At 45.6% G+C, this 15332-nt stretch overlaps 1 protein-coding gene across 7 annotated transcripts in view; it reads right to left on the bottom strand.

Moving 5' to 3' along the window:
* LOC112219019 (cortactin-binding protein 2) overlaps positions 1–15332 on the bottom strand; it is a 101919-nt gene that overhangs the window by 1692 nt on the left and 84895 nt on the right. For 6 of the 7 annotated variants that reach the window (XM_042301743.1, XM_042301745.1, XM_042301744.1 and 3 more), the window contains exons 4-8: positions 13896–15176; positions 11133–11338; positions 9414–9505; positions 5921–6070; positions 4887–5122 (exon numbers count right to left, since the gene is read on the bottom strand). In XM_042301743.1, the coding sequence (XP_042157677.1) occupies positions 11321–11338; positions 13896–15176 (1299 nt within the window). In that variant the 3' untranslated portion in view covers positions 4887–5122; positions 5921–6070; positions 9414–9505; positions 11133–11320. Of the gene's footprint in view, positions 1–2933; positions 3602–4886; positions 5123–5920; positions 6071–9413; positions 9506–11132; positions 11339–13895; positions 15177–15332 lie in introns of those variants that run through there. The other variant, XM_042301749.1, reaches the window with a different exon arrangement.

Below are 15332 nucleotides of genomic sequence, written 5' to 3'. Positions count from 1 at the left end.
CCATAACCCATCGGGGGTGCTGATCTTCACTGACACAGAAACTAGACATATTTCTCTAAAACTGCCAAACTCTCTCCCTCCCTCCTTCCATATCTCATCCATAATGCATCCCCATTTCCACTGTTCTCTTTCTCTTTCATCCCACCCTTCACTACGGATTCCCTCCCTTACTCTCTTGTCCTTGTGTTTTGATAAAGCGGTTGCTCCGGCAGAATTCCCACAGATGGTTTCCCCTTGACGTGTTAAACTGAGGACAGACCCCTCCTCCTCTCCATTGTCTGAGCTCAGACAGACTGGATGATCTTTCCCCTGGCTAGACTAGATTTCACTCCGTCGGTTCAGACTCTATGTAATGAGCCAATCATTCACTAGGCTCTTGTGACAGCTGTCATAGCGTTGACTATCATTAAATGTGAAGACTGTATATTCCCAAATCAATTCTCTATGTGTCATTTAATAACACGATTAAACAAATCATGTCACTTTAATTAACGAGGAAGTAGGGGCACCACAGGAAAATGTTTAAAGAGTATTTATTTCCCGAATTAACTCTTCCGATATTTTCACATCTTATCGTTTACAGTCACTTATTAATGTATTATTACCTCATCAGTCTCATTACTGAACGTTGCACACCCTTGGATATCTGCACGAACCCTAACATAAATCAGGAATCAGCCATATACAAATTGGCTTAATTATTTTATTTACTAACTAATCAATCACAGAATTACATAAAAACACACACAATTGGTCATACATTGGTTACTGACATGATAGAAAAGTCCCTAGTGGGCTAAGCCGATATGACGGCTTGGTAGACAAAGGAAAGGGGTGGGACAGCTCAAGAGTGGGAAACTCAGTGCTGATAACTACACTCATAGAAATTGCCTTGAACATGAACAACCCCTCATTCGAAAATAAATGGCAATTTAAATATTTACGAGTGTAGGACTTGCTGTCCCACTCTGCAATCGCCGGTCCGTCTGCTGGATATTAGTTCATCAGAGAGTCTCTGGTTGTTTAACTCTGGTCACTGTGTCCTTTGTAGCTATGTTATAATGTATACGTCAACGTACCCTGTAGTTCTTAGAGTTGTTCTCTTAGAGTAGATGCTCCCGCCATTGTCTGTATTCTCGTCCTAGACATACGTATATTTTCAGCTGCGGACTGATAAAGGTTACGGTCTAGGATTTACTTCTTCAGTAGTGATCGATAGTTTCAGAGTTTAGCCATTTCAACGTGGGAACTCCTGTGCCTGCGTTTTTAACTAGTGTAAATGTTGTCAGGAGTCCTTTATAAGCACTCGCCTTAGATGGCGGTTCCATCCCTTTTTTCCCAATGTGCTCGCGTAGCCGTGGTTACTGACTGGGAAAAACTTTACATGAAAGACAATTCTCATTTTGGAGGCTAAAATACATTTCATCTTTATATTTGTGAGAAGTAGTTTCACAACATGCAAGATGCAAATCTGAGAAATACATTGTGAAAGCTCTTAAAGTTACAATGTTTCCGTTATAACGTCACACAGTAAATGTTGGACATGATTATTGTTTAAATACCCACGGACCATTCCAACTGGTTGGAATACAGAAATATTGTTACATTAGAAAACCTTTTGAGGTTATCGTACTGCAAAGTCTTTCTCTGTGGTAACAAAGGGATTTTCAACTTTCCTTTTGGCAGTGGGGAAAGGAGTTTCGGTATTTACGACCGTCATAAAACAGCCGACTTCCCACTCTCCCCCTCTACGAGAGAGCACGCTCTAAAGCGGACCCACTGTAACCTGATCCTTCAGATCTTCACAGGAGAGTCATGACACAGCATTAACATTGAAACATTGAAATTGGAATAGTTGATTTGGTTCTGGGTGCCGAGATTAGTCATTCATAGACAGGACCCAGAGTAGATTAGTAATTCTTAAACAGGACACATTGGGGAGTTTGTCCAAACAATGTGACCGGGAAATTGCCTCCTTGGAGAAATATATTAAATATATTATATACTAATCGACTCAATTATAGAGAGGTAAAGGTGTAACGGTCTTCTTCTTCCTCTGACGAGGAGGAGTAGGAAGGATCGGAGGACCAAAGCACAGCGTGGTACTTGTTCATCTTATTTATTTTAACTGAACAACATCAAACAAAAAAACACAACCGACACAGCTCCGTCAGGTGCAAAACACACTAAACAGAAAGTATAATCACCCACAACTCAAGGGTGAAAACAGGCTGCCTAAGTATAGTTCTCAATCAGGGACAACGATTGACATCTGCCTCTGATTGAGAACCATACCAGGCCAAACACAGAAATACCAAATCATAGAAAAGAGAACATAGACTGCCCACCCAACTCACGCCCTGACCATACTAAAACAAAGACATCACAAAGGAACTAAGGTCAGAACGTGACAAAAGGGCTCTATTCAATCTTGACAGATTCAATAGAAACTTAATGGTAATTTCCGACTGAGTCTACATATTCAGTGTTTATTGTGAATGCAGTCTCCACTAAAGCGGGAACATTGCCTTTAAATTTCAATCACGTTGTAAAGCTGAACTTCCGCGATGTGGATTGAATTAGAGCCCAACGTGTGTGTGTGTGTGTTTATTTTGGGCAGCCTCTCAGTGTGAGTGTGGTGTGTTGTGATTGGGCCAAGATCAATTAGGCTCGTGGCCCAGCCCTCTCCAGCTTGGCCCGGTCACACCTTTGGACAGGACCCAGGGACGAGTGTCATCCAACAGAGCTGCCCTGTGTAAGGATGTGTGTGATACAGAAATAGAAAGAGAGTGATAGAGAGAGATTGTGTGTGTGTACATGTGTGCGTGTGTGTGTGTGTGTGTGTGTGTGTGTGTGTGTGTGTGTGTGTGTGTGTGTGTGTGTGTGTGTGTGTGTGTGTGTGTGTGTGTGTGTGTGTGTGTATGCATGGGCTTGTGTGTGTGTGTGTGTGTGTGTGTGTGTGTCTATGACCTTTGCTACACCAGCTGCAATGCCAGGTTCCTGGAAGAGCCCCGATATCAATAATCAGCTATCAAGGAGTCAATTATTTCCAAAACGATTCACCCAACAGTCACTGCAATTCAGCTTTTACCTGTGAATGTGAATACAACTAAATTAAACTTTATTGACAGTCATTCATAAGACAAAAATGTATTCTTAACAAAAAAAAGTTTGTTTTATTTTACAGCCTGCTATTCATCTACTATTTACTCCTAAATGTCCAATTAAATAGTGAGTAACGTTGAGAGATAACAGAGGGCCGGTGATTCATTCAGTGAATCAAATGAAAACAATTTTTCTTAAGACCCATACTTCCCATAGTGATTCCCCTGGAATCAACTTACACTGTAAGAGCGATTTATCAGAGAGAATAAGAAAGATTCACATGTATATAAGTGATTCGGTTCAGCAGGGAGTCGCTGGGTGCTTGGTATTCCGTTGGGTGCCATCCATTCCATCATGCTGACAAGGGGAAATTCAAACTTGAATCAGGAGGCGGTCAGGAGGCGGTCAGGGACAGCAGCTGTTTGGACCGTGTTGTGTTACAGCTCAAAATAGACCGCAACACCTCGGTAAACTTGGCTCTGGTTGGAGGATACGTCTAAAATAACAGACAAGGCTCAGCTCACTGCCTGAGATAGGGACCAACATGCATTCTCTCTGTTTTGGGATATCCTTTAGAGATAGCGGGCTAGTCGGGATATTCTTTAGGGATAGCGGGCTAGTCAGGATATTCTTTAGGGATAGCGGGCTAGTCAGGATATCCTTTAGGGATAGCGGGCTAGTCGGGATATTCTTTAGGGATAGCGGGCTAGTCGGGATATCTTTCAGAGATAGCGGGCTAGTCGGGATATCCTTTAGGGATAGCGGGCTAGTCGGGATATTCTTTGGGGATAGCAGGCTAGTCGGGATATCCTTTAGAAATAGCGAGCTAGTCGGGATATCCTTTAGAGATAGCGAGCTAGTCGGGATATCCTTTAGAGATAGCAGGCTAGTTGATATATCCTTTTGAGATAGCGGGCTAGTCGGGATATTCTTTAGAGATAGCGGGCTAATTGGTATATACTTTAGAGAGGGTAGCCTAGTGGTTAGAGTATTGGACTAGTAACCTAAAGGTTGCAAGTTAAAATCCCCAAGCTGACAAGGTACAAATCTGTCATTCTGCCCCTGAACAGGCAGTTAACCCACTGTTCCTAGGCTGTCATTGAATATAAGAATTTGTTCTTAATAAGCTGATTTGACTGGAAGACACAACCCTGCTAGCATGCTCTCTGTCCTCATAGGTAAGGAGCTGTAATGATTGTCTTTCAATTGATTCACTTCTTATCCTATTATAAATACCAATATGACTTTAACACTTTGACATGGCCTCAGCTATTGATGTTGATGTTTACCACAGTGTAGCTTAGCATGCTATCTCTAAAGGATATCCCAACTAGCCCTCTATCTCTAAAGCTCAACTAGCCCGCTATCTCTAAAGGATATCACGACTAGCCCTCTATCTCTAAAGGATAACCCAACTAGCCCGCTATCTCTAAAGCCCAACTAGCCCGCTATCGCTAAAGGATATCCCGACTAGCCCACTATCTCTAAAGGATATCCCGACTAGCCCACTATCTCTAAAGAATATCCTGACTAGCCCACTATCTCTAAAGAATATCCTGACTAGCCCACTATCTCTAAAGGATATCCCGACTAGCCCACTATCTCTAAAGAATATCCTGACTAGCCCACTATTTATGTTTTATTTTACTAGGCAAGTCAGTTAAACCATACAGAGAGAAGTTCCTGATGGTGTGTTTGTGAGTCTATATGTATAGTACTGTACGTTATTCAGTATACCTCCATATGTCTGAGACAACAGTACATGATCAGTGTCCCAGTACCTTGAAGCCCCTGGCAGCAGTGATGTGTGCAGTGGTCCAGCCCTCACAGTTATCCTGGTTGAGCAAGGTGCTAGACAGGACCGGGATCGTGGCAGGACCAGGACTATGGTTGCAGTCAGGGTCATGGTGTGGGTACAGTCAGGGTTAGGGTCATGGTGTGGGTACAGTCAGAGGCAGGGTGGCAGAGTGTCTACATGTCCCAAGCTGAATGCCTCGTGGAGACCCTTGCAGCTGTCCTGTGGATCACACACACATATTAGCATTGGGACACACACACACACATACACGCGCGCATGCACACACGCACACAAAGAAATTATCCACCTACACACACTCAAACCTGTTCACACAAAATTGGCAATGCTTTCTGTGCAATATTAGTCAATATAATTTCTACAAATGTGATATGACAAAAATAGCCCAGTGGAACTGTGTAAGTAGGTAGTTGCCCAGGGACAACAATGTGGTGGCTATTCACAGAGGGGAGTCACCAATTATAACGGAACTAACTATAAAACTAAACAAAACACATTCATAAATCATTGTCAAGAACAATTAGTCATATGCCATATAGTTGCTATAGAGACACAGGAAACCTATATGTGAAATGTGTTGAACCATGATCACAGACTTTATATTTTTAAAAAGGCTCTGTTGGTTTCTGGTCCTATGCTATGTTGTAAAGGTCCTTGTGTTGTGATGCAAATGTAATAGTGAATTCCCTTGGAGGGAAACAGTGTTTTGAAGGGTATTTATTCTAGTGACAGGATGCCACGACTCGCCTATCAGACTTGAAAACCCAGTAGCTTTCTGTGATCTTGATTGTTTGTTCAAAAACAGTCCTGAGTGTGACAATAACAGACAGTTGAGTAATTGAGAGGACAAAAGAGTGAGTCATTAGACAGACAATAACAGACAGTCTGAAAACAGGGGAACTGGGGGGAGGGGGCTGCAGAGGACAACAGGGCACAGCTGAGAACAGCTGGGGCCAGTTGGGGACATTATGGGACAAAATAGGCCAGGTGGTGACTTACGGTGGTGGCTCTTGAGCGGTCGGCCCCGGCGTTGACCAAGGCACTGGTACAGTCCAGCCTGTCGGCTCTGCTGGCCATGAACAGAGGGGTCTTCCCCCAATGGCCCTTTGGTCCACATCAGCCCCACCGAACACTAGGGCCTCCACACACCTGGACATGGGGCACACACAGGAGAAGAGGTTGGGTTATACACATAGATGTAGTGAAACTCTGCGACTATTAAAGGTTTTGGGAACATCTCTGTGCTGTCAAACTGTCAACCTCTCTCTGTATTGTGAGAGCAGACATACAGTACTGCTCTGAGGATGTTTAGTTGAGGCAGGCCAATGAAGGTCTTTGTGTGTGTTTTTGGTTTTACTATGCTTGTGGGGACCAGAAGTAAAACAAGTAAAATATGGACAAGTGAGGACATCTAGCCGGTCCCCACAAGGAAAAAGGCTATTTTAGGCTCAGGGGTTAGGTTTAAGATTAGGGTTACAACTAGGCTTTGAGGTTTAGGGGTTAGGGCAGGGGTGGGCAACATTTTTGGCTCGAGGGTCACATCGAGATTTTGAAATTCAACGGAGGGACGCGTTTTTTGGGGGACCAATTGTTTGTTAAAATCAATTTGCGGGGGCCTCCTGAGTAGCGCAATTGGCCCAGCGTTGTCCGGGTTCCTTGTCCCATTGTGCTCTAGCGACTCCTGTGGCCGGCTGGGCGCATGCCCGCTGACACGGTCGCCAGGTGTATGGCATTTCCTCTGACACATTGGTGTGGCTGGCTTTTGGGTTAAGCAGGCATTGTGTCAAGAAGCAGCACGGCTTGGCTGGGTTGTGTTTCGGAGGAGGCATGGCTCTAGACCTTCGCCTCTCTGAGTCTGTATGGGAGTTGCAGCGATGGGACAAGACTACCAATTGGATACCACAAAATTGGAGAGAAAAAAGGAGAAAAAAAGAAGAAAAAAAAAGAAAAGGTAATTTAGGTAATCTCACAGGCCAGATTGAAGTTCCGGCGAGCCGGATATGGCCCGTTGGCTGTACTCCCCCCTTGGGTTAGGTTTAGGGGTTTGGTTTAGGGCTAGGGGTTAGATTTAGGAGTTAGGTTTAGGGGTTAGGTTTAGGGCTAGGGGTTAGATTTAGGAGTTAGGTTTAGGGGTTAGGTTTAGGCCTGGGGTTAGATTTAGGAGTTAGGTTTAGGGGTTAGGTTTAGGGCTAGGGGTTAGATTTAGGAGTTAGGTTTAGGGGTTAGGTTTAGGCCTGGGGTTAGATTTAGGAGTTAGTGTTAGGTTTAGGAGTCAGATTTAGGAGTTAGGGTTAGGTTTAGGGCTAGGGGTTAGGTTTAGGAGTTAAGGGTTAGATTTAGCAGTTAGGGTTAGGTTTAGGGGTTAGGTTTAGGAGTTAGGGTTAGGTTTAGGAGTTAGGGTTAGATTTAGGGCTAGGGGTTAGGTTTAGGAGTTAGGGTTAGGTTTAGGAGTTAGGGTTAGATTTAGGGCTAGGGGTTAGGTTTAGGGCTAGGGGTTAGATTTAGGGGTTAGGTTTAGGAGTTAGGGTTAGGTTTTGGGGATTGGGGTTAAGGTTAGGCAGCGTGGGCAGCCTAGTGGTTAGAGCATTGGACTAGTAACCAGAAGGTTGCAAGATCAAATCCCCAAGGTCCAAATCTGTCATTCTGCCCCTGAACAAGGCAGTTAACCTACTGTTCCTAGGCTGTCATTGAAAATAAGAATTTGTTCTTAACTGATTGTCCTAGTAAAATATGATTTTGACTAGGAATCAATTGTTTGGTCCCCAGAAGGAGAGTAAAACAAATAATATTGGGGGAAAGCCGATCGGCACGCTGACTGTCACATCACACACAGAATACATGACTATACATTACTGTAGCTCTGGTAATATACTGTATGCTCTGCCCAGGGACAGGATTAAGGCCTACTTCAGCTGCCTTTCTTCAATTTCCACACTCAACAGAGCATGCTATTGGCCCTGGGCTGGCAATGTGTGTCCAGCGCAGCACTGCTGACATAAAGGAAAAGGCATCCAGGTTTCTTGGGTGTCCACACAGCGGCGTGAGACCATGGGCGGCACCATTGAGGACATCTCCATGTTGATGTATTCAATTTTCTTTGTTTACTGGTAAACAAACTGAAATGGTGCATCGTGCCTGTAGTGTGTTTGTTTGAACAGGTACCTAGGTACTGCCACCTGCAGTGTGTTTGTTTGAACAGTGTTTGTACCTAGGTACTGCCACCTGCAGTTATAGAATGTTTGCTCACAAGTATAATTCATTGGCTGATCCCTCCTGATGACACCCAAAGATGACACCCTTCCTTAACCCAAAGGAAGTCTCACCCGGTTGACTACTTCAAAATAGTGCAAGTCCTCAATGGCGCTGCCCATGCTAAAACTAGCTTTTGGACCCTAGAGTCCTCTATCATTCTCTATGCCCTAAACCAGGGGTGGGCTTGATCCTAGATCTGTGCCTAAGGGCAACTTCTACTCGGAGCCACCAGCCAAACACGGAGAGGACACTATATTTAACATGTACAGTAACACTATGATATGTAACACTTTCAGTGACATATTTGACAGCTGTATGTGTTACAATATCTGAGAAACACTTTCTGTCAGTTTATTGGAGGGACAAATACTGAGCCAACAGTTACTGACAGCGGCTCTATCTGGAGCCAGACAGTAGCCCTTTCCTGCAGTCAATGACCATTACACCTGTTTGGTGTAATGGGTGGAATGTTATTCATATATTTCATAATTAATAACAATGAAAATCTGTTGTTTCTATGTCAAATGGGTTTGTTACATTTCAGTTTTCTGTGATAAAATGTTATATTGGTATGTAAACTCAAAATGTCATATATTTCTGCCTCCCAGGTGGCCCAGTGGTCTAGGGTACTGCATCACAGCGCTAGCTGTGCCACCAGAGACCCTGGGTTTGCGCCCAGGCTCTGTCGCAGCCGCCTGCGACTGGGAGGTCTGTGGGGCGATGCACAATTGCGTCGTCTGGGTTAGGGAGGGTTTGGCCAGTAGGGATATCCTTGTCTCATCGTGCACCAGCGACTCCTGTGGGGGACGGGCACAGTGCATGCTAACCGCAGTGCACGGTGTTTCCTCTGACACATTGGTGCGGCTGGCTTCTGGGTTGGATGCGCGCTGTGTTAAGAAGCAGCTTGGTTGGGTTGTGTTTTGGGGGACGCGTAACTTTCGACCTTCATCTCTCCTGAGCCCGTACGGGAGTTGTAGTGATGAGACAAGATACTAACTACTAACAATTGGATACCACGAAATAGGGGGGTAAAATTCAAAACAATTTTTTTTTAAATATATTTCAACTCTGACATGTCTTCTTTTTGTAAGCCTATGAGGTGTATACTTTTGTTTCAAAGTAGACTTGTTTAAGACTACCAAGAAACACTCTGTGTGACCCTGGTTCAGCCTAGTAAAAGGTTAAAGAGGCTGCTGTATATAGCAGTGATTGACAGTGGTTAGTTGTGTTGTGGACCAACCTGTGGTGTCCATGTGAGGCGGCAAAGTGTAAAGGCGTTTAAATCAGAAACATCAGTAGACACCCCCGAAGTCAGCAGCAGGTTAACGCAGTCTGAGAGAGGGGGGGGGGAGAAAGAGGGGGACAGGGGTAAGAGAGGCGGAGAGAGAACCATTGATTTCTCAGTGCTGTGCTCTCTCTGTCTTCTCCTTTAAATTACATGATAATAGTAGGTTTAACAGTTAACCTTCAGTACTGTTTATAGATCAATGATCCTTGAATGGCAGAACAATATCAAACATGACAGAAAGGCTTCAAATCTTAGCTGCAATAGGTAGTGTGTGCGTGTGTGCGTGCGTGCGTGCGTGCGTGCGTGCGTGTGTGTGTGTGTGTGTGTGTATTCCCCAAGAGTGGAATACAGGGGCTTTCTCTGAGACACTTGAGTGAGCAGGCATCTCTGTCCCTTGAGGCCACATTTCCCATGTTGTCTATCTACAGTACTTCTGTGCTTAATGTCGATTACAATAACCATATTGACTAATATGAATGGATTCTGAATATCTTCGAGAGACTGCACCCATAGAATTGCATATAGGACACTAATACTACAATATCACAACTACAGTAGTAATTTAACAGGAGCTCATTGTGTTAAAATACCCATACTAACATACTGTATACTACATACTTAATGAGTATATACTACACACTATATACTATTAGTTCATTTTAGTATACTGTAAACAAACAGGATCCTTTCAGTTGAGTGTACTCAGCGCTTTACCTTTTTTTTCCCGGAAGTAGATGTTGTTGCTATGCAACCTCTTGCTAGCTTGTTAGCATAACAAATGACTAGTTAGACATTATACGACTTCAGGTGTCTTTGTAAATTCAATGTGGAGTGCCAAAGTGCGCTCTGGACCTTCGTAAATTCAGAGCTTTGTCAGATTGTCCGTTCGTAAATTTGGAGCGCACACTGTACGTTCCTCTGGCCGAGGAGTAGGGTTGATCCGAGCGTTCTGACCTCAACTGCAATGAAGCACCTAAGCTAACTGGCTAATGTTTGCTAGCTTGCTAGCTACTTCCAGACACAAATGAGAGAACACCTCACTCTGACCATTTTACTCACCCTAGCAGAGGTGGTTAGCCCATTTTCTGAAGAATTGCATTACGGGCCCTAAAAGCACTGAAATAGTGTGCACTGCTTGTATACTTTGTACTTTGGCGAATTTAGTACGACATCCAGGAAATTTGGCATACTAACTATATCCATACTATGACCAATAAGCATACTAACTATATCCATACTATGACCAATAAGCATACTAACTATATCCATACTATGACCAATAAGCATACTAACTATATCCATACTATGACCAATAAGCATACTAACTATATCCATACTATGACCAATAAGCATACTAACTATATCCATACTATGACCAATAAGCATACTAACTATATCCATACTATGACCAATAAGCATACTAACTATATCCATACTATGACCAATAAGCATACTAACTATATCCATACTATGACCAATAAGCATACTAACTATATCCATACTATGACCAATAAGCATACTAACTATATCCATACTATGACCAATAAGCATACTAACTATATCCATACTATGACCAATAAGCATACTACATACTCCATTTTCGTCACAAATAGTAGGGTTAATGAGGTTAGTATGAGTATTCCAACACAGCTTATGACTGTCCCACTGTACCTGAGCGTCCATTTTGAGCAGCAGAAAACAAAGCAGAGGTTGGGTGGTCTTCAAGGAGACTAATATTATCCGTTGGATCTCGGTTAAGCAGCATTGACAATAAAGTGACATTTCCTGGGAAGCAGCTTGGAGGAGCAGGGGGCGCCCGTCGTCCAGGGCAACGGGCCCACCGCAGTTTAGCGAGGGGACTATGGAGGGACGCCAGCCTAACAGGAGTTAGAGGGGACAAGGTTGAACATGGCAGAGAAACTTTGATAGAGAGGAGAAGGGGAATGAGGGAGATGAACACCACAACACCTGAGTTCCACAACACAGTCTGGTTATTGCTCAAAAGACAATGAATGCATGAATCTATACTGAACAAAAATATACAAAAATGTGAACGCAACAAGCTACAATTTTAAAGATTTTACAGAGTTACAGTTCATATAAGGAAATCAGTCAATTTAAATAAATGAAGGCAGGGGCATGCCCCTGGGCAGGGGCATAGCCATGGGTGGTTCTGGGGTGGCATAGGCCCAACCACTCAGGAGCCAGGGCCAGCCAATCTTAATTTGTTTTTCACTACAAAAGGGCCTTATTACAGACAGAAATTACTCCTCAGTTTCATCAGCTGTCCGGTGGCTAGTCTCAGATGATCCCGCATGTGAAGAAGCCGAATGTGGAGGTTCTGGCTGGTGTGTTTACATGTGGTAATGGAGGTCAGGGAGGTAACCAAGAACCTAATGGTCACTCAGACAGAAACTGCGCAAATACAGGTGTGCCAAGCTTGTAGCGTCATACCCAAGAAGCCTCGAGGCTGTAATTGCTGCCAAAGGTACTTCAACAAAGTACTGAGTAAAGGGTCTGAATAGTTATGTAAATGTGATATTTTAACTTGTATGCGGTGTTGTATGTAGAATGATGAGGGGAAATGATGACTTAATCAGTTTTAGAATGAGGCTGTAATGTAACAAAAGGTGGAAAAAGTCAAGGGGTCTGAATACTTTCCGAATGCACTTTAGAACTTAAATGTTCAATTAAAAGGCACCGTATTGTATAACGCTAATATGTAGCAAAATGCTAAACTCTACTCTATGGATGGGGTGGGAGGGAAAGTGAAGGTCATTGTTAGCTACAATGCTATAAAGGAACGTCATGGGTTATTTGGCACTTCTCGGGACATGCAGGTGAAAAGTGTTCAGTTTAGAGCAAAAAGAGCTGAAGACCTTTAGATTACACCCTTGTCTGAAAGACTGAAAAGGAGAGGGGGTGGAAAGGAAAGGGAAGTGTATTTCATTATTTTAACGACATCAGCGGTTGACAGCCATTACCGTTGCGCTTTCCAAGACGTCTGACTAAGTTACTGTTTTGGGATACTGAAGTAACAGAAACTACTGGTGACATTAAAGCTGGTGTTCAGTTTGGTCTTTTGAGGTGAAAGTCAAATTTGTTTCACTGCTGTGGAGGAAGACTTAGTATAGTGCAGTTGTAGTATAGTCTTAATAGCAGTGTGTTTTGGCAAAAAAAAGTCTTCTAGGTAATGATGACATTTTAGCCAACATATTGTAACATTAAGACAAATTTTACTTGTAAGAGATCTGACGTGAATCTTACCCTAAAATGCTGATATATCCCTTCATGAAATAAATGGAATCAGTAGAGAAAACGAACACATTCCTCATTTGTTTCAGCCAAAATTCTATAAAGCACTTTTCTCATCCATACACATTGGGATAAAATCGAAATAAAACAAACATGACTTGCGTCAACTTCTCTACTCGATTGCTTGAAATGTGTTATGAAATGTGCTTTTTCAACCAATTGCGACGATAAATCCATGTTGCAATATAAACAGAAACAAGAATATTACATTCATAGCACTATAAACATCCACATGAAACTGTAAGTACATCATAACATACAGAGTGGAGGAATATGGAGTTGAAACAGGAAGGAAAATGGAATGGACAGGGGTCAGAGGGAGGCGGTGGTGTGTGTATGGAGAGGGGTGATGATGATGAAGAGGAAGAAGCATGCTAGTGGACTGGGGATGAGGGGAGAGAGCAGCCTCTGGCATCAGCTTCAGAGAGGAGGGGGTTACTCACAGGAACCCTACACACCCATCTGAACAGGGAAAACTTAGCCTTAAAACCTCATTGCCTCAAATAACACTGGTGTGACACTCCTCGAGATAGCTAGCCTAGCTATTGACCCTTTACCCTGCAGGCACATGATATTGGCCTGCCACTAGTCTGCTTACAGCTGCTAGCTGGGGGATAACGTGTCAGAATAGGACTCTGGTGAAGCAGGGAGACGACAGGCTCCAGAAGGAGCGGGAGGAGGATTAAGTATGCGTACAGAGAGATCAGGTCTCAAGCAGTGGTCGGTTTAGGGCCGAGAGGGATACAGTCACTGCAACAATTAGCAAGAGTTAACATGACTGACCCTGCTCCTTTGTGTTCTCCTTTGGACTCCTGTGGTTAAAGCAGGTTCCTTATGGCCTGAATCCTACGTTAGGCTAGGCTAGCCTAGCATTGGAAAGATAGTTGGAGCGGAGAGGTAGAGGCAGTAAGGGGAGAGCGGTAGGGGGAGCGTGGTGCCCCTTTACCTGATGCTGTTGCCAGGGGGCTGCCTGGGGCTACGGGATGGAATGCTAGCGAAGGAGGAGGGGTTTATGGAGGAGGGGCTACTGACAGTGATGGCAGCGCTGGCAGGGGGGCACTCTGCACACGTGGCCTGGTGCGGCCCCCTCACCCCCCTTGCGGGGGGACAGGCACCCACCTGAGACGCCGTCAAAGCTGGGACCAGGTCCAGGGCGGGTTTGGGCGGCAGCTGGGGCATGCCGGGTTTTAACCCCGCCCCGGGGGAACGGTTGCTGTCCCCCACCACTTTGATGGGCGGGTGGGGAGGGGAGGGGGTCTGGGAGAGACCCGGCTTTTTGGGCGGGATGGGGGGCGGGTTTCCCCGGTCGATCCTCGCCACTGTGGGGGACTTGAGGCCGATGGGGTGGCCCAGGCGGCCAGGGAAGGGCCCCCCTTCTGAGGTGGAGTGGGGCAGGCCGGGACGGAGGGCTCCGGGGCCACCTGCTGGGGGGCTGGTGAAGCGTGAGAGGACCTGCGTGACGGTGTGTCGCGCTTGCTGCTTGGCGGCAAAGTTGTCTCGGTTGGTGGGGGATAGGTCACGGGTCGGCGGGCTGCTCTGGGAGGATGTGCCGTTTTGGTCCTGCTCCTGGAACTTGTAGCGGGCAGCCTGGACACGAGGGCTCACCCCCATGGGCAGGGCTGAAGTGGGGGCAGGGGAGTATAACCCACCATGGGGCGTCTGGCCCTCGGCTCCATTCTCCCCTGTTTGAAGAAGTCCTCCTGAGCTGCTGTGGACCAGCCCCCGGCCTGCGCTGGGCGTCTTGGGCAGGCTGAGGCCTGCGTAGTTGGTGGGAGTGGGTTTTACAGGGATGGTGAGGGGGATCGTCTTCTTCTGCCCCTCGGCCTCTGGAGGGGGCAGGTCCGTTTGGCAGGAGGCCGTCTGGGAGCTGACTGGGTCTGTGGCCACAGCAACAGATGCTGTGTTTTTGGGAGGTGGGGGGTTGGTGGTAGAGGTGGGATCCACAGCAGTAGCTGCAGCCGGTTGGGCTGGGATACCGGCTTTACCATCCTTACCGTCGTTAACGTCCTTACCATCCCGTTCAGTCCTGAGCTGCTCTACCTGCCGGCGCAGGCTCAGGCTCTCTGTCTCCTCTCGGCCCAGCCTGGCACGCAGCTGCTCGCGTTCAGTGTCCAGCTCTGACAGCTGCTTCTCCATCTTGGCCTCCATCTGCTGTCCACGCTGCCTCTCTGCTGTCAACTCCTCCTGCAGCCGCCCGGCCAAGCGGCTCTCCTCATCCAGCCGGGCAGAAATCTCGTCGAAGCGCTGCGACTCCTCCACCACGCGCGTCGCCAGCTGCTTGCACTCCCTCACCAGCATCATAACCATGTGCTTGTTCTTCTCCCGCTCGTCCTTTAGCTGGGCGGTTAGTTTACGGTGCTCCTGCTCCAGACTATGCAGCTGTAGCTTCTCCATCTCCAGCTGAGAGAGAGATAGACCACAAGTTAGTCAGAGGAGATGTCGTTTAGAAAACACACGCATACTATATGGCAGACAGACAGAACGACCCACAGCTCTCCCAAACTGTAACACTGTAACCCTTATCCCAAACTGTAATACTGTAACCCTTATCCCAAA

This window comes from Oncorhynchus tshawytscha, linkage group LG19, assembly GCF_018296145.1.
Source record: "Oncorhynchus tshawytscha isolate Ot180627B linkage group LG19, Otsh_v2.0, whole genome shotgun sequence".
NCBI classification, from domain to species: Eukaryota; Metazoa; Chordata; class Actinopteri; order Salmoniformes; family Salmonidae; genus Oncorhynchus; species Oncorhynchus tshawytscha.
Note: the sequence above shows the minus strand (reverse complement) of the source record. Positions and strands in the feature narration are given on the sequence as shown.